Source organism: Plectropomus leopardus, chromosome 10 (genome assembly GCF_008729295.1).
Source record: "Plectropomus leopardus isolate mb chromosome 10, YSFRI_Pleo_2.0, whole genome shotgun sequence".
In the NCBI taxonomy this organism is placed as follows: Eukaryota; Metazoa; Chordata; class Actinopteri; order Perciformes; family Serranidae; genus Plectropomus; species Plectropomus leopardus.
This window is the reverse complement of record NC_056472.1, coordinates 1,110,525-1,129,988: the sequence shown is the minus strand read 5'-3', so window position 1 is coordinate 1,129,988 and position 19,464 is coordinate 1,110,525. Positions and strand designations below refer to the sequence as shown.

At 41.4% G+C, this 19,464-nt stretch overlaps 1 protein-coding gene across 1 annotated transcript in view; it reads left to right on the top strand.

The window, feature by feature from the left end:
• The first annotated feature begins 973 nt into the window (after positions 1 to 973).
• Positions 974 to 19,464, top strand: part of pde9aa (phosphodiesterase 9aa) — a 46,262-nt gene continuing 27,771 nt past the window's right edge. Inside the window, exons 1-3 of the mRNA XM_042494655.1 lie at positions 974 to 1,260; positions 13,435 to 13,505; positions 14,098 to 14,175. Of these exons, the coding sequence (XP_042350589.1) occupies positions 1,198 to 1,260; positions 13,435 to 13,505; positions 14,098 to 14,175 (212 nt within the window). The 5' untranslated portion in view covers positions 974 to 1,197. The remainder of the gene's footprint in view (positions 1,261 to 13,434; positions 13,506 to 14,097; positions 14,176 to 19,464) is intronic.

Here is a 19,464-nt window from a genome sequence, read left to right as displayed (position 1 = left end):
ATAATCCTTAAAATTCTGACTGCTTGTTTTTTTTTATTACCAGAATTTATTTGTACCTTTATTTTCAATACTCAGTAACATTTAATATCATAAAATTACTTTTGATACTTAAATACAGTAATTATCTGATACTTTTATGTAAGCAATATCCTCACAGTTTAGGTTTGCTTCTATCAAAGTTATTTTCTGTTTAGATACTCTTAATCAGGTATGGCTTTCAAGTATTTCACTCACCTCCACTGTGTGTGTGTGTGTGTGTGTGTGTGTGTGTGTGTGTGTGTGTGTGTGTGTGTGTGTGTGTGTGTGTGTGTGTGTTGGAGACTTTCCTCTAAGGGTGGAACACATACATAAACAGAAACAACAAATTATCTCCAAATCCAGATATATTTTTATCAAAATAACAAGGAAAAGAGAATGTGGGCAAATGAAAAATGAAAAAATGTGGGCACCCCTTTACCAAAGGTTAAACTGTAACTTATGGGATTATTAATAATTTTCTTAATATGGTTTTATTTTTAAATTGCACAAAATTGTGCTGGTGTTAATCTTCTGTTTCAGGCAACCAGACAGAGGGATGTTTCATATGACTGTTGACTTTCATGAATTTAGAATATGACTTACATATATTAAACCACCTTTAAAAAAAAAAAAAAAAAAAAAAAGATACACTGACACACAAGATGTGCAGCACGTGGGCGCTGAGTCACAACAGTCAAGCTTGTGTCTGGTTGGTGGAAATGGAGATGTTACAGCTGCTCTCCCCCAGGTAATGCGCGCAAAATCAAAGGTAGTATTCGTTTAATTTACCTGTACAACTCTGTAACACGTGTGTGCGCGCGTGTGACCCTTTCATTATAGAATTGAGAGAGAGCGTGCCTATAGGTGAGCGCGCGCAGACCCAGGAGGTCTGTAGTGAATGAGGGAGGCGGAGACGCGCGTGGCCAGGCTTTATGAGATGCGGGACATACCGAGGTTACAGAGCGCGAGAAAGAGTTCCAGAGGAACGGAGTCAGTGTCGGTGTGTTTCACAGACGGACTGACAGACGACAGGCAGGTAGGATGTTTTCGGACCGCTGACTCCACTTTCCCAGCCTGGTTGTGTTTAACGGCCGTGGGAGCAGGACCGGAGCGGCGACACGGAGCCCGGAGCAGGAACCGCACATCGAGTCACCGACAGCGGGCAGAGGAGAGGGGACCATGGGCTCCGCTTCGTCCTCCTACCGGGTCATTTACCTGGACGTCGACGGCAGGATTCAGAAGGTACGATAGATATGCTAGGCTACATGCCAAACACAGAGAAAAGGAAAGAAAGAACAAAATAGAAATTTGTAGTTGACTGAGAGAACTTTTGACAAAAACACAAACATGAAAAGTGTCATTCTGAGGTATTAAAAGCGTATCTTAAGAACGTGGGTATTTTGAAATAAAAGTTTTCTTAAAGCCGTAAAAAAAACTGCTACACAAAGCGGTCAATAATTGTTTAATAATAATAGGCCTATAATAGGAATAACAATATAAATTATTATTATTATTAATATTATTTCAGTGTACTGGTTCAATTATGTATTTTCTGTAGTTATTCATTGTTTCTGTCAATGATTAGGTTATTAATAGGTGTGCACCATATTCGATTTTTTTTGCCAGACATGCCATTTGGCCAGTAGGCCATATCAATTTATCCACTTTTTTCCTGCCCAATTTAAGTCATCACCAAGTGTCCTCTGTAGTAGAATTAACATCAATATAATGCATAAACTTATGGTGATGGCCCACCAGCAGATAGAGATATGAAATACAATGATTTATAGTTTATGTAATATTTATTCATTGTGCAAAATAAGAAAAATGCTTTATCTTGGGGTTGATGTTTTGTTCATGTTCACGTTGTAAGAAAAAAAGAAAAGTCGGTGTGTGATATGGACAAAAATCAGCATGCAGGCCCATTCCGAGATTTCATTTTAAAGTCAGCATCTATCAAAGGTGTGCAGATATTATTGTGCATTCCTAGCTGTTAACAGACTGACAGGCTACTTGCTTTAATATTGTCCATTGCAGTGTTCCATAGTAAGTCTTCAGACTCCAGAGGAGGTTAAAAAAGAAGAATAAGAAAAAAGAGCAAGTAGGCCTATCATATGTATAAAACAGTCCCTACATTAATATTACATTTAAAATGTAAATGTTACAGTGATGTAGGGAATTAAACAAATGTCATTAAAAACGGTAAACTGCTATAAATTCAGTGTGCACGTAGCGGACGCCCTGCAAGTCCATATATGGATTTTATAGAAATCAGATGTGGTGAGGGTTTATTTTGTTATCAGTAGTTTGATCATTTCTTGGCAGCCTGGGCTCAACTAACTAAAAGAGAAGTGTGTCCTTGGTTCATAAAACTCTCACAAAAGCATTACTGTAGCATTAATACAAATCCCCTGGAATACTGACATGTGATGCTCAATGAGGTGATCATCACAGGGAGCATCATGATTGTTGTGTGCTGTGAATAATTTACAGAAAAGTATACACAAACACTGGTATGGCCTTTAGTCTAAATGTCATGTCTGTTTATTGCAGTGAATGTAATGATATGGAGCACTTTACTGGCTAAAAATAGTGTGCATAAGTAGAGACATCATAGTTATGATGATGTGTATGAATCATCACTATTCACTGCAAATTCACCGTTGTCTTCTCTGTGTGTTTGTGTGTGTGTGCGCGTGCGCGTGCGTGTGTGTGTTAGATGCAAGGAGAAACAGATTGCTGTGGGTGAAGTGGTTATTATTCACAGTCAGGCAGAACATTCAGACAGGTTTGTTTCACTGAAGACTGCAGAGCTGTGAGGTTAAAGAGTAACTCTAACCTCTAAAAACACTCAGCCATGCAATTTTTTCAGCCAACAAACTGCATGAGAATCACAGAGCGCAGCTTTCAGGTTGCCAGCTTATCCACCTGACAGCGATTCTTTGGTGTGAGATGGTGACGCTTATTAAAAAATCCTGCAAATATTAAAGGGAAAACAGAAATGTTTCTGCATGTCAGCTTCAATTAAACCAAATGTATGCAAATTGAATCTGTGTAAGCTACTGATGACCTCTCTGTCACTGTAGTGTAGTCCTGCGGATACTGCAAGTCTGGGAAACACTGACACATGTTGCATGTTAGATAGAGACCAAAAAGGAAGAGAATTTAAAGTGAAACTTCAATTCTCTCCCTTTTCCAAGTTCTCAACATTGGAGGCCAGTCAGCTGCTGTCATTCATCCTTTCATTTAGCCATCCATCCATTTTCCTAAGCTGTTTGCACAGGGTCACAGAGTTGCTCATTTTAGTTGGAAAACCTAAATCACTGTCAGCCTCAACCACAAGAACCAAAATCCCACCAGAACATCCAGATTTATTGTGACCTGAACCGTGCCTTCCACAGGCAAATTAAAAACATGAATCATTGCCCTCATGTAGGAAACATCATTACTTCCTCTGTTTAAGTGAGAAAAAGCAAAATGCTCGAGTCGGCACAAAAATCCAATATTGTAAAGTACACGCGCACACGCACAGACATATGTTTATCTTAAATGTACTTCATGGACTGCTGAGTAGTAATTGTAATTGTAACAGTTAAATGCGGTGTAAATTTCAGTTGAATTATCCCATTATTGTTAATAGAGAAAATCTGCACTGCTGAAGTCCACCTCCAGCCTGGAGTGTTGAGTCAGAGAATGCAGCCACAGCTCTGTTTACATTGACAAACCAATGGAGGAGGAATGGCAGCTCATAAAAGGCCATATAATGAGGTTTATGCCTCACCGGCACTTTGCATTTATTGCGATGTGTCTTTTTTATGAGTTCACAGAGTGTGTGTGTGTGTGTGTGTGTGTGTGTGTGTGTGTGTGTGTGTGTGCTTTACTAAAACCATGTTGCTTCCTCATTTACACATTTTCAAAATGCAACAGGGTGAGTGGCTTTGCTCTTGTTTAAAGGGTTAATACAGCCTCAGGGATACTTTGCTGATTTTTAACCAGTTCTGTATCCCAACAATCTGGGTAGTACATGTAGATGAGCCATGGTAAACTTCCCTCCATCTAACCAGTTTTCTCTGCTCCCCTCCCACTGAAACCCCACCAGATGACACGCTTTGTCTCAGGGTTTCCCACACGTCCATTTATTCGTGGCAGCCAGCCACAATTAAAACATCTGTCACTATGAGTAGATTTTCTATTTTTGGAATTGGACCGTTGGACCGTTAGGAGTGCTTTTGGAATATAAGGACAGTGCAGGTATTCACTGCACCACAGTCTCGGAGAGCAGTGCATACTGTTGTCACAGATGGAGCAGTGGAACACCAGGCGCAGTGAGGGTGAAACTAAACTGTTCATTGTGCTGTGTCTGAAAGTTTGCATTCACTCTCTCTGCACTCTGCTTCTCCTGTCATCCATCAGTCTGATTAGCTCTGAACGGATCAACTGATCACTTGTCCACACTGTGACTCAAACTGCTGTTGAGGGATAAAAAATAATGCATGATGAGTTTCACTTGCGCTGCGTTTATGGACCTGCAAAAATGTCTAAATTTAGAGAGGGGCACAGAATGATTAAAAGAAAAGGGACACACACACACACACACACACACACACACACACACACACACACAGTTAAAAAAACAGCCCAAAAAATAATGATAAAACAACAATAATGTTTAAAAAAAGCATTTTAAACTACATTTTAAGGATGTTTATCATTTCAAATAATGTTCATGTGTGGTTGAATGCTGACTAAGATGCAACATTTTAATGGCAACATTCTGAGGATGTTTTGGTGATTTTGAGAGTTGACAAAGCATAGAATGCATCCCCACAATGTTACATGAGAACAAAGGAAAAACATTCTAAAAGCTTAATTCAGAACATGTTATTGAGTACTGAGATTATAGGGCATTTTTTTAATGAAAATGTAATGTAACATTAACAAAAAAAAAAACAACTCTTTTTGACGTTTGTAGACAAAGTTACCCTAAGAACATTCTCTGTACTAAAACATAACTTGCCGCTGGAAACATTACTAAAACATTTCATGGTTGCATTGTACCATTCTCAGAATGTTTTTAGAACCAAATATTGCTAGCTGGGTGTGCCGGAATTAGGCAGCAGCCAGGCTGTACTTGCACATTTTTATATTGCCTGCGCCACACATACCACCAGCACACAAAGAAAGAAAGAATACACAAAGAATGTAGATGTGGATTGAACCCTCTCTCTCTCTCTCTCTCTCTCTCTCTCTATCTATCTATCTATCTATCTATCTAGATCTATCTATCAAACTCAGAAAAACTCTGACCAAACACTTAAGCTAGGCAGTGCCGATCAAATGTAAATTAAGCTTCTGTTACTGTACTGTTTTTTTCTCACCAAAAATATTTCAGAAACATATTTTAGTGTGCTGTTTATTTGTAGTAGCAAGAGTTTGTGAACAGGAAGTGGGCGCCATACTGCTTTCTGCACAGTGAAAACAAAGGCTGAAAAAACAGAGATCAGACAGTAAAACTAAGCAGCTCTGATCAAATATAAACCAAGGTTGAACAAATGTTTTCAGAGAAATGTTTTAGCTTACTGGTATATGAAATCATTTGTTACCAGCAACAGTTACCACATTGTCAGACAGATCAATTTGAATTATGTCACGTACCAACAGAGGCGTTTATTGGTCTGGTGTGGCGCAGTGCATTCTGGTAGTTGTATGCTTTCTGTGCCACAGTCCTTTCTCTCTGTTTTCTTTGCTATGTCGCACTAGTTTCAAAGATTTTTGCATCAGGAGAAGGGTCGGAAGTTGGTATCAGCCACCAGATAAATGCTGATAAAATATGCAAGTAGATTTGCTTTACTCATCAGCCATAAAAACAAGAATCTGGGGCAAATCACACTGAGACACATTACACCAGGTATGACCGCTTCAAAAACACCTTGGAAGCACATATAAAAAATGGCTGGGAGAGCTTGTGGCCAGAAGTGACATTGACAAGTGGTGTGACTCTGCGTCATGAGTGGAAAAGTTAAAAATATTTAAACTTTCATGCGCCCCCAAAAACTGCCAGAAACGTGTACTGCAGCAGCAAGAAAGGAGTGCCTGACAGGTGCGCTCTCCCGTAGGGAAGCAATGGTTTGCCTGCAAAGCTTTTCTAGCGACGCATTTCCTTGTAATCGGCCCCTAAACTCATTTTGTCTTGAGAACTCAGAGAAGAAAGAAATTAAATAGAAGAAAGATTAAATAGAGATGAAATTTTGGATGTAACTTGTTATGGACAGCGGTGTTCAGTGTTATCAGCCATAGATAAATAGAGACAATGTCTCAGGCCGTCTTTTTTTTCTTTTGAATGGTGTGTGTGTCCTGCAGCTGTGTGGTTGCATGTGATACCTCACCAGCAGCCAAATTTTCTGTATTCAGCTGTATAAAAAAATCTGTATAATACTCAGCTGGTTGTTCTGTTGCTTGGCTGGAAAAGTACAAGCAGTGCAACAGACACAACCATTTAGATTTAGATTTGGCTTTAATGTGGGATTAGTCTCAGGTCAGGGAGACAGATTGTAGGTTATATGCATTGATTTGACTATGAAAGGATGAAGTATTGGTAAGGAAATCAGTACAGTCAGTGGATGGTCTTGTGTTTTCCAGCTTTAATTGAAATGCATTTTCTTTGTTGTAAATAACATATCTGTTGCATATTCAGCACTTCTTTTCATACACTCCCTGGATGAACAGCAACTTGCATTACAAAGCATGTTATTACTACATCATGAGCTCTGTCTTTGTCCCTGAAGTCATTGTTTTCAGTGTTTGTTTTCCTTTTGTTGTCTCACGTCCTTATACGTTTAATCAGATTCTGGTTTGCATGTTCTCTTTGCGTGATCAGGTTAAAATATGGCATCTTTTTCATTTGCATGACAGTAGAGGCGGCTAGTTGATATTTGAGATCATCATCCAGGGTGCATTTAGCAGCAGGGGACCAATTGTGATAAAGTGGGGTTTGTTATTGAAATTGGTTTCGGTATCTTAAAACAACAAGCTGAATTTGTGTAGCAGCAGTAAATACTGTGGAGAGAAAATTAACATTACTGCTTTGCTTTGACACATCCTGAGAATTATTGAACTCATCAAATATGTTAATTTAGAGCAAAATCGGAAACTCAAAGTGCTGCTGTATGACCAAAGGAAACACGTTCAGCTCTTTCATCAGCTAGAGTGCTAGAGTTGCTGTTATCATATCCCACTGGACACGTTACTGCTGCACACTCATTTACATTCAGCTGACTTTTTGCTTGTCATGATGTTATTTCAGCCCAGTCACCAGAAGACGATGTTCACATGGTTTGTTTTTTCAAATAAAAGATACATTAAATTTATACAATTTCATACGTAGCATATGAACAAGTAAATTTCCATGCACCGTTTAGTGGCGCTACAGCTATAGTTCAATTAGGTCATTTAATGTGACACCTTTTCTTGTCCCAATATACAAGCAGCAGAGGAGAACCATTTTTTGACGAAAGTATGTCCTATTCCACCACAGCAGGTGGAGATTTGCCCTCTTCAGCTAGTTGCCATAAACCTATATTATTTATACAGTCTATAATATAGACTCAGTCACAGTCATAACTGTTTATTTACAATAACTTCAGGGTAAAACTGCTGCATCACACACATATTACAAAACAGCGCTGAGTTAACTCTGCCTTCATTGATTAGTTTTAAGCTACCTACAAAAAAGTTTTAGTGTTCACTACATTTAGAATATTTTCAGCACTTTACATTACTGTCAGACAACCCTTACCAACGGGGATTTGAAGCCATTATATCAAAAACATCAGATTCCACTGAGAAAAATTTACTCCACTGAATGGCGGAGCTGCTGCTCTACCGCTGCCTCCATCACCTGCTGTGGAAGGTAAAGAGGAGACAGTATTCAAATATAATGAACACCTACACTGATATTGATTTTTTTAAGTGGCTGAAGTATGTTTTGCTGTGGGCCTGTCCATAGCAGGACATCACTTAGCTTCTGTGCCGGTGTTGTGGGAGTGAACTTTATTTATCAGGGAAGAGTGGTGACTGGGGTGTGACTTTTTTATTTAAAATAAATGTAATATACTACCTTTTCAAGATGTATGTCCCTCACCTAAGCCAAAATTAAATAAAAAATTAAAAAGTCCCTCCTCAGTGCTTTCATTTTTTTTTAAATGCCTGACATGTTTTGCAGCATCCCTTCCCCCCTCACAGGTTATGAACAGTCCCTATTTCTAACCAGGTGCAGCGACTAGGAGCACGTGCAGAACGCCAAGTCCAGTTAAAGTCCAGCTGAGGTGTTGACATGACAGAATAGCTGGACTTCCAGTCACATCATCTGGGTGTGTTAGTCCAATTTTGAGAAATTTGATTTAGTGTGATTTCAGTCGGACTAACATGTTGACATGGACTAACACAATAATTAGACTTTCTATAACATCATTTAGATGCCCTGAAAGTTGTTAAAGTGATGTAGCATATGAGCTTAATTGCCATCGGGATGATGGATGGCGCGACACTACCGCGAGATGTCTGCAAACCTGTAGACCACTGCTCAAGACTAACAAAAAACAATACTGGTTGTTTTTCACTTTGCGGTGTTCTTAGCAGCACATAGCAGCCTTTTCCAGAGATGTGAGCCTCTGAACATGGTTGTTTTTCACTGACACATGGTGGCGTTTCCCAGGAACACTTGAGCCACTGAACCTGGGCAGTTTTAGCCACCTAACTTTTCAACTTAGACTTAGACTTAGACTTAGACTTAGACTTAGACGACTTTATTGATCCCCGGAGGGAAATTTAGTTGTCACAGCAGCTTGGCACGTAAGACATACAGAGACATACATAGAAAAATAAGAAGAATAATAGAAAATAGAAATAGACATAAATATATAAAAATAGAATAAATAGAATGCTGAGGTAGTGCAAGAGTACTGAGGTAGTGCAAATGCAGTGGTAAGGTGCAATCTGATGATGGACCATGAACCAACCTGTTCCTGCTTTTTCAGCAGCTTTTGTGTCACTCAGTGTTGTTGTTTTTAACCAGTGGTTCTCAACCTTTTTTATGCTGAGATGGACTGGACCAGTTTATTAAACTTTACCAGGCATCCACGATGACTTACCAGTCCAGTCCTGAGTGGAACATAATGACACCTTTGCCCAACAGAAAGTGTCTAACTATCAAGTAGCATCACGTAACACCGCAACTCTCTGTCCACTATGCTCTCTGTTCGCTCCTCTTTTACTTCATGCAAACAAACCATGTAGCTATCAGCTTTGCGCTCGAGATCAGACTGGAGATGTTAACACCTAAAACCTTCCCAGGTTTGTTACATTACTTTTTATATCAGAAAGCACATATTTTATATTGTGATATTTACTGGAAATTAAACCAACAGCAAGTTACATTAGCCTAGCTTATTTTTTGCAATGCTCATTTAGGTAGTACATTAATTTCTGCAGCTGATATGTATGACACTAGTGGCTCAGTTAGCTTGTTTATGAATGTAACATGTAGATGCAGCAGCCTGTAGCTCCTCAAATCCTTGCAACATTTTTGCTATATTTTGCTATATTTTTCTATTTTTTCGACTCCATGGCCTCTTCTGCTGAAGTGGACAGAAAATAATGACAATTCAAATGCGTGTATTGACTCAGTACAAGGAAGTACCTGAGTATATACAGCAGGATTGGGCAGATTTAATGAGCAATGTGAGTACAGTTAAAACCTAAATAGATCAATTATTTGCAGTCAAGTGAAATAAAAACAAAATGCACTAACTCAGGATGAGAACTGTAACCAGAAAAGTAGCCAAAGACAAGGGTTTATGGTCAACAGAGGACACATGCTGATATCTGATAGGAGCAGTATTTGTTTTTTATTCGTCAGTCTTAGTCAAAGTTACAGGAGACAGAGTTTCACAATTATTGTGGCTTTCATAACCATACATTTTCAAATTGTGTTGGAGGATATTTGTGCAATATTAAATTCAGTAATTCGAAGAGTAGGAAAAGTCAGCCCTTGCAGTGTGTTCCAGAGCAGAAATAAAAAGCAGCTGTATGTGTGTTGCTTGTGAAGTAATGCTCTCTGTCTGCTGACCCCCACCAGTCCCTGTCTCCTCCACCTGTGACGGTCTGCCACTGCCAGACCACTCAAGTGCTCTTTGACCTCTCTCCTCCTCCACAATCATCTCTTCTTTCACCCTCCTGACAACGCTCATTAAAGTAGCCCCCACCTCCTGCCTCCGCCACCACTGCCCGGCCTCCCCTGTCATCTCTGGCTGTGCCTCGGCTGTTTGTGCTCTATGATGCCACACATCACATGCAAATACCTTCTTTATCTATATAGGTCATCGCTCATTGTATATCGCAAAGTGACACATATCACTTGTCATGTTCAACGACATTGCTTGACCTTGTATATGAAGCTGAGGGAGGGACGAAACACACCAAATATTTACTGCCGCTGTGCTGCAATGTGCACATTCTTTAATCAGAAGAAGAGCCTGGAGCGTGGGAAGCCTGCACGTTCAGAGTTTCTCCCCAGTGGTTGGTTGCTCCACTTTCAATTGTTAGAGGAGGAGGGAGAACTATGATATCCTGCTGCAGGAGGACAGTCAGGTCAATTCAAGTCAAGTCAGTTTTATTTATAGAGCCCATTATCACAAAACATGGTTTGCCTCAGAGGGCTTTACAGTGTACGACATCCCTCTGCCCTTAGACCCTCACATCACCCATGGAAAAACTCCCGAAAAAGAACCCCTGTAACGAGAAAAAAAAGGAAGAAACCAAAATGGAAGAAACCAGAAGAGACACCTTGCCATGCTGTTAACATCTACAGAAGGAGGAGAAAGTAGCTGATTGAGAATAGAAGGTAGATTTATTTCTCATTTTCTAAACAATTTTTCTGATGGCATCATTCAATTCCTGGAGTGCATTCAGTGAATTTGCATAAGTCTTGTGTCCTTATGGCTCCCAAAAAAATCTGCCCATCCAGTGCAACAGCTTGATGCTGGATGTTAGGGGTTAACCATGTCTCTGTGAGCATTCTAGTGTCCCCTATAATACATCCATGGTGTCACTACAATGAGAAAAGCTGGTTCACCTTAACAGTCCACCTTAAGGGAGCCTGGTCTGTTTTCAGTGGGACGCTAACTTAGCTTGCTAACTTCGGGGCTAACTTCTATCACTTTAATCAGCAGCTGGTGAGCAAGACATGGGAACGTGTCTCAGGTCTTTCAGAGGTGTAGCATTTATTCATTGACAAACAGCCTCAACTGTTAACACATCACACAGCCGTGTCATATTCTCTGCTCCTCTCACTGCAGCCTCACTGTCATCATCACTGGCACACACGTCTGCTCTCCCCGCTTTTGCTCCTTGTCGCTCATGCTCTCTTTCTCACTGTACATGCTGGATCCAAAATGAGACGACAAAGTTTCAACAGGTAGAGAGGCAGTGCGCTGTGGCTCTCTGTTTTCAACCCATGCTGAAACCTCTGTTTGGATTTTGGAGCACGAAGTATGGGTGCGCTTGATTTACAAAATAAAAGACAAAATGGGAGCAGCATTGTAAGACTCACCATGCTGCACATAATCTTTTATCTCTCTTGAAAATCGAGGGAAGCCAAAATCGTAATCAAAATTAAAATACGATTAATCGCCCAGCCCTAATGTGTGAAGAGTAGTCTCTGATGTGCTGAGTGAACCTCAATTTTTATCTCATCCACTTAATTCTCTCGCGACTGGACATTAGCCAGAAAAATGCTTGGTAGAGGAACAGCTCTCTGTCCAAGGCGGGTCAGCTTCGCCTTGATGCTGGCTTTCCTCCCTCTCTTCATCCGGCACTTTCACTTTTGTTTCTTCCCTTCGTTTGTCTTCCTTTACTCAAAAGTAAATTTTGTTGTATTGAACAAAAGTTTTGTGCTGTGTGATCTGCAGTGAAAAGATGAAAAGAAGTGATGACAAAAGTCCAACTTTACATATTTCACACATATGATAAACAAGACTAGGCCATGCTCTCACACCAGAAAACAAAACTGTTAGTGCACTATTTTTAATGTCTGTCACTGTATCCAAGGAGGCTATAATATATAATAAAATATGCATTATATTATTACGTATTATAATACTCTTAGTGCACTATTTTTAATGTCTGTTACTGCATCCAAGTATAATATATGCATTATATTATGCCTCCGAAATCACAATGACAACAAAAACATAGTGTCCACGGCATTTATAGTTCTTTATGGCATGGGTCCTCACCCATTTTTAGACCAAGGAGACCAGGGAACCTCTACAAATATACTGTATAACACTGAGTTGCATATAAAAGTGGGTCTAAAATAATATGTAAGGTGACCCTAAGTGCCATAAATATACCCTTTTATGGTACATAAAATACTAAGCTATTTAAAATAATAATTATTGGCAATAATAATTATATTTTTTATGTATTGTGTTTGTTTCTGAGGTGGACTGTATGTTAGAAAAGTCACTAAACAATCCACTGTGGCTCACAAGAATGTCTGTACACTTGAAGAAATAATACAGCTTATTGGCTAATATGCCAGCAGTTTGCCCTGATATTATGGACAGGTGCCACACAGCGAATAAAGGTCAGATAGCTTACATGATTGCACAAGGATTTTTGGTTAACAGTTTGTACTGAAAATTAATTATTTTCTTTCCTTTTTTTGGTACAAGTCAATGTTGCTAAGATTAGGTTGGATTCATGTTTATGTGTATTTTCAGATGTATCGTATTTAATTTTTTAATTTGTTAATTAAATGAAAACTTAAATTGCCAAATAACAATTTGGCGGATCCCATACAGTAACTCTGAGGACCCTTTAGGGGGTTGTGGACCTGCTGTTGAAGAGTCACGCTTTAGGCTAACACTCTGTAGTTCAACACTAGATGAGAATCAAAATTTGCTGCTCAGAATAAACTAGCAAGTGAATGTGTGAACAAGGGAGGGAACTGTCTTGATAACTCAGTCTGACAGGGTTAGGTTTCAGAGTGTGACAACTCAAACAGATTAACATCAAGTGACGTGGAAAAGAACACATGAGGATTCCAAGCTGTTGTCTCTTGTTAATGTCCTAATATGAACCAGGTTAATAACAGTAATAAACCTGAACTGACTGGAGCAAAATATTATTTTCTTAACATCTCATATACATTAATAATTACGCATGTGATATTTTTCCCTGTTTTTCAAAGTTTTCTATCATGTTGTGAACAGGTTCATATGTGGATTCAATATGTTAATTTTGTCTGATGCATGTCAGCTTTTGGTTCGTTAATTATAAATCATTCCCTGACAACTGACAGAATTAACACAGCTGGTGTGTGTGTGTTTGTGTACGTGCGTGTGTGTCCCTCAGGTGGTGTTCAGTAGGTTCTGCAGCCCGTGTGACATTAAGGAGCTCTTCTGCACAGCCCTGGGTGTGCCAAGGTAACACACACACACACACACACACACACACACACACCAACTGTGTTAATTCTGTCAGCTTTAGCAGTTTGCAAACAGCACAGTGATAACTAGCTCCCATAGAAGGACTCTTCTTGTTTGATTTGACATTTAACACCATATGACACCACAGAGGTGCTGAACACAGTATCACAGTCAGTATCACAGTGGGACCTGTTTACAGTGCTGCTTTCATCCTGTTTTCACACAGTAGCAGTGCCTGAATCCTAACACCGGATACTGCTCTGCTGTTGTACAGTGCAGGCAGCCATGACCCCTGTTTAGTAATGATTTATCATGCTGTGTAGTCTGTATCATCTCTCAGTTTGAAGCAGGGGTGAAGGGGTATATTTGTAAACTGAAATAGAAACATCGGGAAATACCATATGATATGATATGATATGATATGATATTATAGCTTTAGAAATGTTATTTCATTTTTACATTAATAAATCCAGTTAATGTTTTATGTAGTGACTGTTAGGCCTCCTGAGGTTGAGGGTCAAGGCCCAGACACACCAAACAGACAAGTGACTTACAGTAAAATTTTAACACGTTTTTGTCCTCATTGCAGGAACACTAATCTGTCTCTGCTGGATTCCTCCGGAGCCATTGTGTCCATCGACCCCACCATGCCACACAACACAGAGAGGTATTGGAAAACCTGCATGCTTCTGATGTCTTTATTGATTAATTGATTGTTTGACAGAACATTTGCTCAGTAAGCCAGCTGGCTGTTTGATTGAAAGACACATTGGCTGATTGACTGTAAATCCCAGTGTCCCCTGCTCCTTCCTCCCAGTCTGTTAACATATTGCTTCAGTGCGCAGCCATGAAACGTCAAACGTGTAGCTTTTCATTAGAAGCCGCACAGCTGTGAATGTAATTCAGCAGTGATCAGAATAACTGCTCCCAGTCAAAACGCTTCATCACAATAAAAACTGCTCCTGTTTTATTTTCTGCCTTTTTGTCATCTAAGAACATTGTGTACCATTGATGACTATTTTTGATGAAATAACATTTGCTAGTTTCCTGGACATTGTGAGTCATGGTGGATGCAGTGTTTGGCCACAGGATAAGTTTATTCTGATTAAACTGTTGCTTCTGCACTTAGCTTTTCATTAAACCTCCAATATTACCAACACTTGATTGGGCCTTCTCTCCCAGTAGTCCTCCTGTGCTCAAGGTCAGCTTCTGTGTATTGTGCTTCCTTCTGATGACTTACTGTCAGTCTTACAGTGCAGTTTATTCCACTGTTTAACTGCTGCTTGTACAGATGTTTTTCTTGAAATTAGAGATAATCAAACTTTATTATCAGAAAGGTTTGGCTCATGTTACTGTAACCAGTTTTTCCCGCATAGACCTGCTCATTCTTATTTCCTGCTTGTGTTTTACATTGTAGGGATGAGTGTATTTACTTGTTCTAGTGTCCCCAAGGGCTGCTCAATTATGGCAAAAATAATAATCACGATTATTTTGATTGATATTAAAATCACGATTATTTAACATGATTACTTACTGCCCTCCAGAACATCATGCAGTCATTGAACATCAACTCTGGTGTTTATTTTTAACACTGGATATGCTTTAACTTTAAATACAGGTGAACTGAAAAACAATGAAAGCTTTGTGGTGCACCCATGACTGTAACACATCTTGCACATTACTGTAGTTTGTTCACAATCACATAATAATAAAACCTAACCCAACTAATATAATTTAACAATACATAACAGTAACTGTATCAAACACACACAAAAAAAAAATTGAATTGGTATCAATGATTGTTTGACCAACTCAGGAGAGACTCACTAGACAGACATTTCTCCATTATCTGTTTAGAAGCAGCTGGGAGTGTCACTACAATAAGAAAAGTGGGCACACCTTAACAGTCCACCTTAAGGAAGTCTGGTCAGTTTCCAGTGGGAAGCTACCTTGGCTCGCTAACTTCGGGGCTAACTTCTGTCATTTTAATCAGCAGCTGGCAAGCTAGACATGGGAACGTGTCTCGGATCTTTCAGAGGTGTAGCATTATTCTCTGACAGACAGCCTCAACTGTTGACACATGACACATCCATGTTTCATGTCATACTCTCTGCTCCTCTCACTGCAGCCTCACTGTCACCATCACCGGCACAAACACGTTTGCTCTCCCCACTTGTGCTCGTTGTCGCTCGTGCTCTCACTCGTGCTGCGCACACTGTCTGGAACCACAATGAGACAGTGAAGTTTCAAAACAACCAGAGAGGCAGTACGCTGTGGCTCTCTGTTTTCAACCCGTGCTGAAACTTCTGTTTGGACTTGGAGCAAGACGAAAGAGTGTTCTTGATTTACAAAATAAAAGACAAAATGGGAGCAACATTGTAAGACTCATCATGCTGCACATAATCTTTTTATCTCAATTATCTTGTTTTGAAAATTAAAGGAAGCCAAAAAATCGAAATTAAAATCTGATTAATCGCCCAGCCCTAGTGTCTCCTGTGTCTGATACCACTGACAGCAGTCAGTACGTCTATATGATGTTAGAAAAAGTCGAATTACTGTGTTTGTCTGACTAAAACAATCCATCCATCAATCATTTTCCATCTGATTATCTGAAGCTGGGTCACGGGGGCAACAGGCTAAGCGGAGCACTCCAGACGTCCCTCTCCCCAGCAATGCTTTCCAGTTCCTCCTGGGGAACCCCAAGGCATTCTCAGGCCAGACTAAATATGTAATCTGTCCAGCGTGTTCTGGGTCTGCCCTGGGGCCTCCTACCAGTAGGATGTGCCCGGAACGCCACTAGCGGGAGGCGCACAGGAGGCATCCTTATCAGTTGCCGAAACCACCTCAACTGGCCCCTTTCGACACGAAAGAGCAGCGGCTCTACTCCGAGCTCCTCCTGGATGTCTGAGCTCCTCACCCTATCTCTAAGGCTGAGCCCAGCCACCCTCCGGAGGAAGCTCATTTCGGCCGCTTGTATCTGCGATGTCATTCTTTCGGTCACTACCCAGAGCTCATGACCATAGGTGAGGGTTGGAACATAGATGGACTAGTGAATCGAGAGCTTCGCCTTCCGGCTCAGCTACTTCTTCACCACAACAGTCCGATGCAACTCCCGCGTCACTGTGGAAACTGAACCAAACCGCCTGTCCATCTCATGCTCCGTTCTATCCTCACTCATGAACAAGACGCCCACATACTTGAACTCCTTCACTTGGGGTAGCAACTCACTCCCCACCCAGAGGAAATAGTCCACCATTTTCAACAGTCCACCATTTTCGGAACCATGGCCTCAGATTTGGAGGTGCTGACTCTCATCCCGACCGCTGCACACTCGGCTGCAAACCTCCCCAGTGCATGCTGGAGGTGCGGGTGTGATGAAGCCAACAGAACCACGTCATCTGCAAAAAGCAGAGATGCAATTCTGAGATACCCAAACCGGACTCCTTTCCTCCCCCCCGCTGGGCCTTGAGATCCTGTCCATGAAAATCAATCATAAACAAGATCGGAGACAAGGGACAACCCTGGTGGAGGCCAACACAAACGAGGAATGTGTTTGACTTTACACCGAGTATGCGGACGCAGCTCTCACTTTGGTTATACAGGGACCAGATGGCTCGCAGAAGCGAACTGGCACCCCGTACTCCCGCAATACCCCCACAGGACTCCCCAAGAGACACGGTTGTAGGCCATCTCCAAGTTTCACAAAGCACATGTAGACTGGATGAGCAAACGACCCCTCCAGCAGCCTCACTAGGGTAAAGAGCAGATCCACTATTCCACAGCCCGGACAGAAACCGCATTGTTCCTCCTGAATCACAATCGGTTCGAGCCCCCTTTCCAGCACCCTGGAGTAGACTTTCCCTGGGAGGCTAAGTAGTGTGATACCCTGATAATTTGAGCACACCTTCTGGTCCCCTTTTTAGAAAATGGGAACCACCAACCCGGTCTACCACTCTGCAGGCACCGTACCAGACCTCCACGCAACACTGAACAGGCTAGTCAGCCAAGATAGCCCTACAATGTCCAGAGCCTTCAGCATCTGAGGGCGAATCTCATCCACTTCCAGGCGCCTTGCCACTAACAAGCTTTTTGACTACCCCAGCAACCTCTGTCAGGGATATGGATGAAGGTGCCCCAAGCCTTTAGACTCTGCCTCCTCCACAGAGGACATGAAGGCAGGGTTCAGGAGTTCCTCAAAGTGTTCCTTCCACCATTCAACAATATCCCCAGTTAGGGTCAGCAGTTCTCCTCCCCTGCTGTGGACAGCCTGAGACAAGCCCTGCTTCCCCTTCAGGAGCTGCTCACGGTTTGCCAGAACTTCCTTGTGGCTGACCAAAAGTCCTTCTCCATGGCCTCACCGAACTCTCCCACGCCTGAGTTTTTGCTTTGGCGGCTGCCTCTGCTGCAGACCTTCTGGCCAAACATTACCTGTCTGCTGTTTCCGGAGACCCCCGGGCCAACAAAGCCCGAAAGGCCTCCTTCTTCAGCCTGACGGCCTCCTTCATCGCTGGTGTCCACCAGCGGGTCCTTTGGTGGCCGCCACAACAGGCACCAACGACCTTCTGACCGCAGCTTCGAGCAGCCGCCTCTACAAAGGAGGTTTTGAACAAGGACCACTCGGATTCCATGTCCTCAACCTCCCCCAGGATGCAGGTGAAGTTTGTTCGTTCCAAGACGGCTGCAAGATATGACTACAAAATCGATCATAGATCTTTGGCCTAGGGAGCTCTTGTACCAAGTACACTTACGTATGCACATTCCTATGCTCAAACATGGTGTTCGTTATGAACAATCCATGACTGGCACAGAAGTCCAATAACAAGACACCACTTGGGTTCAGATCAGACAGGCTGTTCCTCCCAATCACACCCCTCCAGGTTTCTCCGTCATTGCCCACATGAGTTTTGAAGTCCCTTGAGAAGAGCCATGGAGTACCCAGTCGGCACCCTTTCCAGGGCACCGCCTAGAGAATCCAAGATGTCCGGGTAGTCCACACTGATGTTGGGTGCATATGTTGATGTTGGTTGTTGTTGGGTAAACTCCAACAACAACCAACTAAAACTGGAATTTTAAAATACTTGTAAACATGCTAGTTTGACTGAATAGGACCATATTGAATTTCTTGAAATCTGGCTAAGGCACCCAGATAATTCGAATGGAAGTCGAGCTATTCTGTCATGTAAACACCTCAGTCTGACTTTATCTGGACTCAGTGATGAGGGAGGATGGGGTGCTGCAAAACGTGGCATTTGAAAAAATGTAAGCACTGAGAAGAGACTTGTGTTTTGGCCCTGGTGAGGTGCATACAACTTGAAAAGGTAGTTTTTTATATTCATTTTGAATATATTCTTGCTGTGGACAGGCTGCAGCAAAACATATCTTAGCCACCTAAAAAAATCAATATCAGTGTAAGTGTTTGTTATATTTGAATATTGTCTCCTCTTTAGCTTCTACAACAGCTGATGGAGGCGGCGGTAGAGCAGCAGCTCTGCTGTTCAGTGGAATAAAATGGTTGTTTTTCTCAGTGGAGTTTTGAACATCTTCAAATCCCCACCAGTAAGGGCTGTCTGACAGCAATGCAAAGCGCTGAAAATATTGTAAATACAGCGTATGCTAAGCTTGAACTGATATTGATGTTGCTTATTTAGGTGGCTTAAAACTAATCAACAGAGACAGATTTAACTCACTGCTGGTTTTTTATATGTACGTGACGCAGGGTTTTCTACCTCTAAGTTATCGTAAATAAACAGTCATGAGTGTGATTGGGTCTATATTATAGACTGTATAAATACTAAGGTTTATAGCAACTAGCTGAAAGAGGACATAGCTCCAGCTGTCGTGGTGGAGTCGGACATATTTACATCAATAAATGGATTCTCCCCCACTGCTTTTATCCTGGGACAAGGACAGTCGTCCAATGAAATGGCCTAGTTGAGCTATAACTGTAGCTACTCTT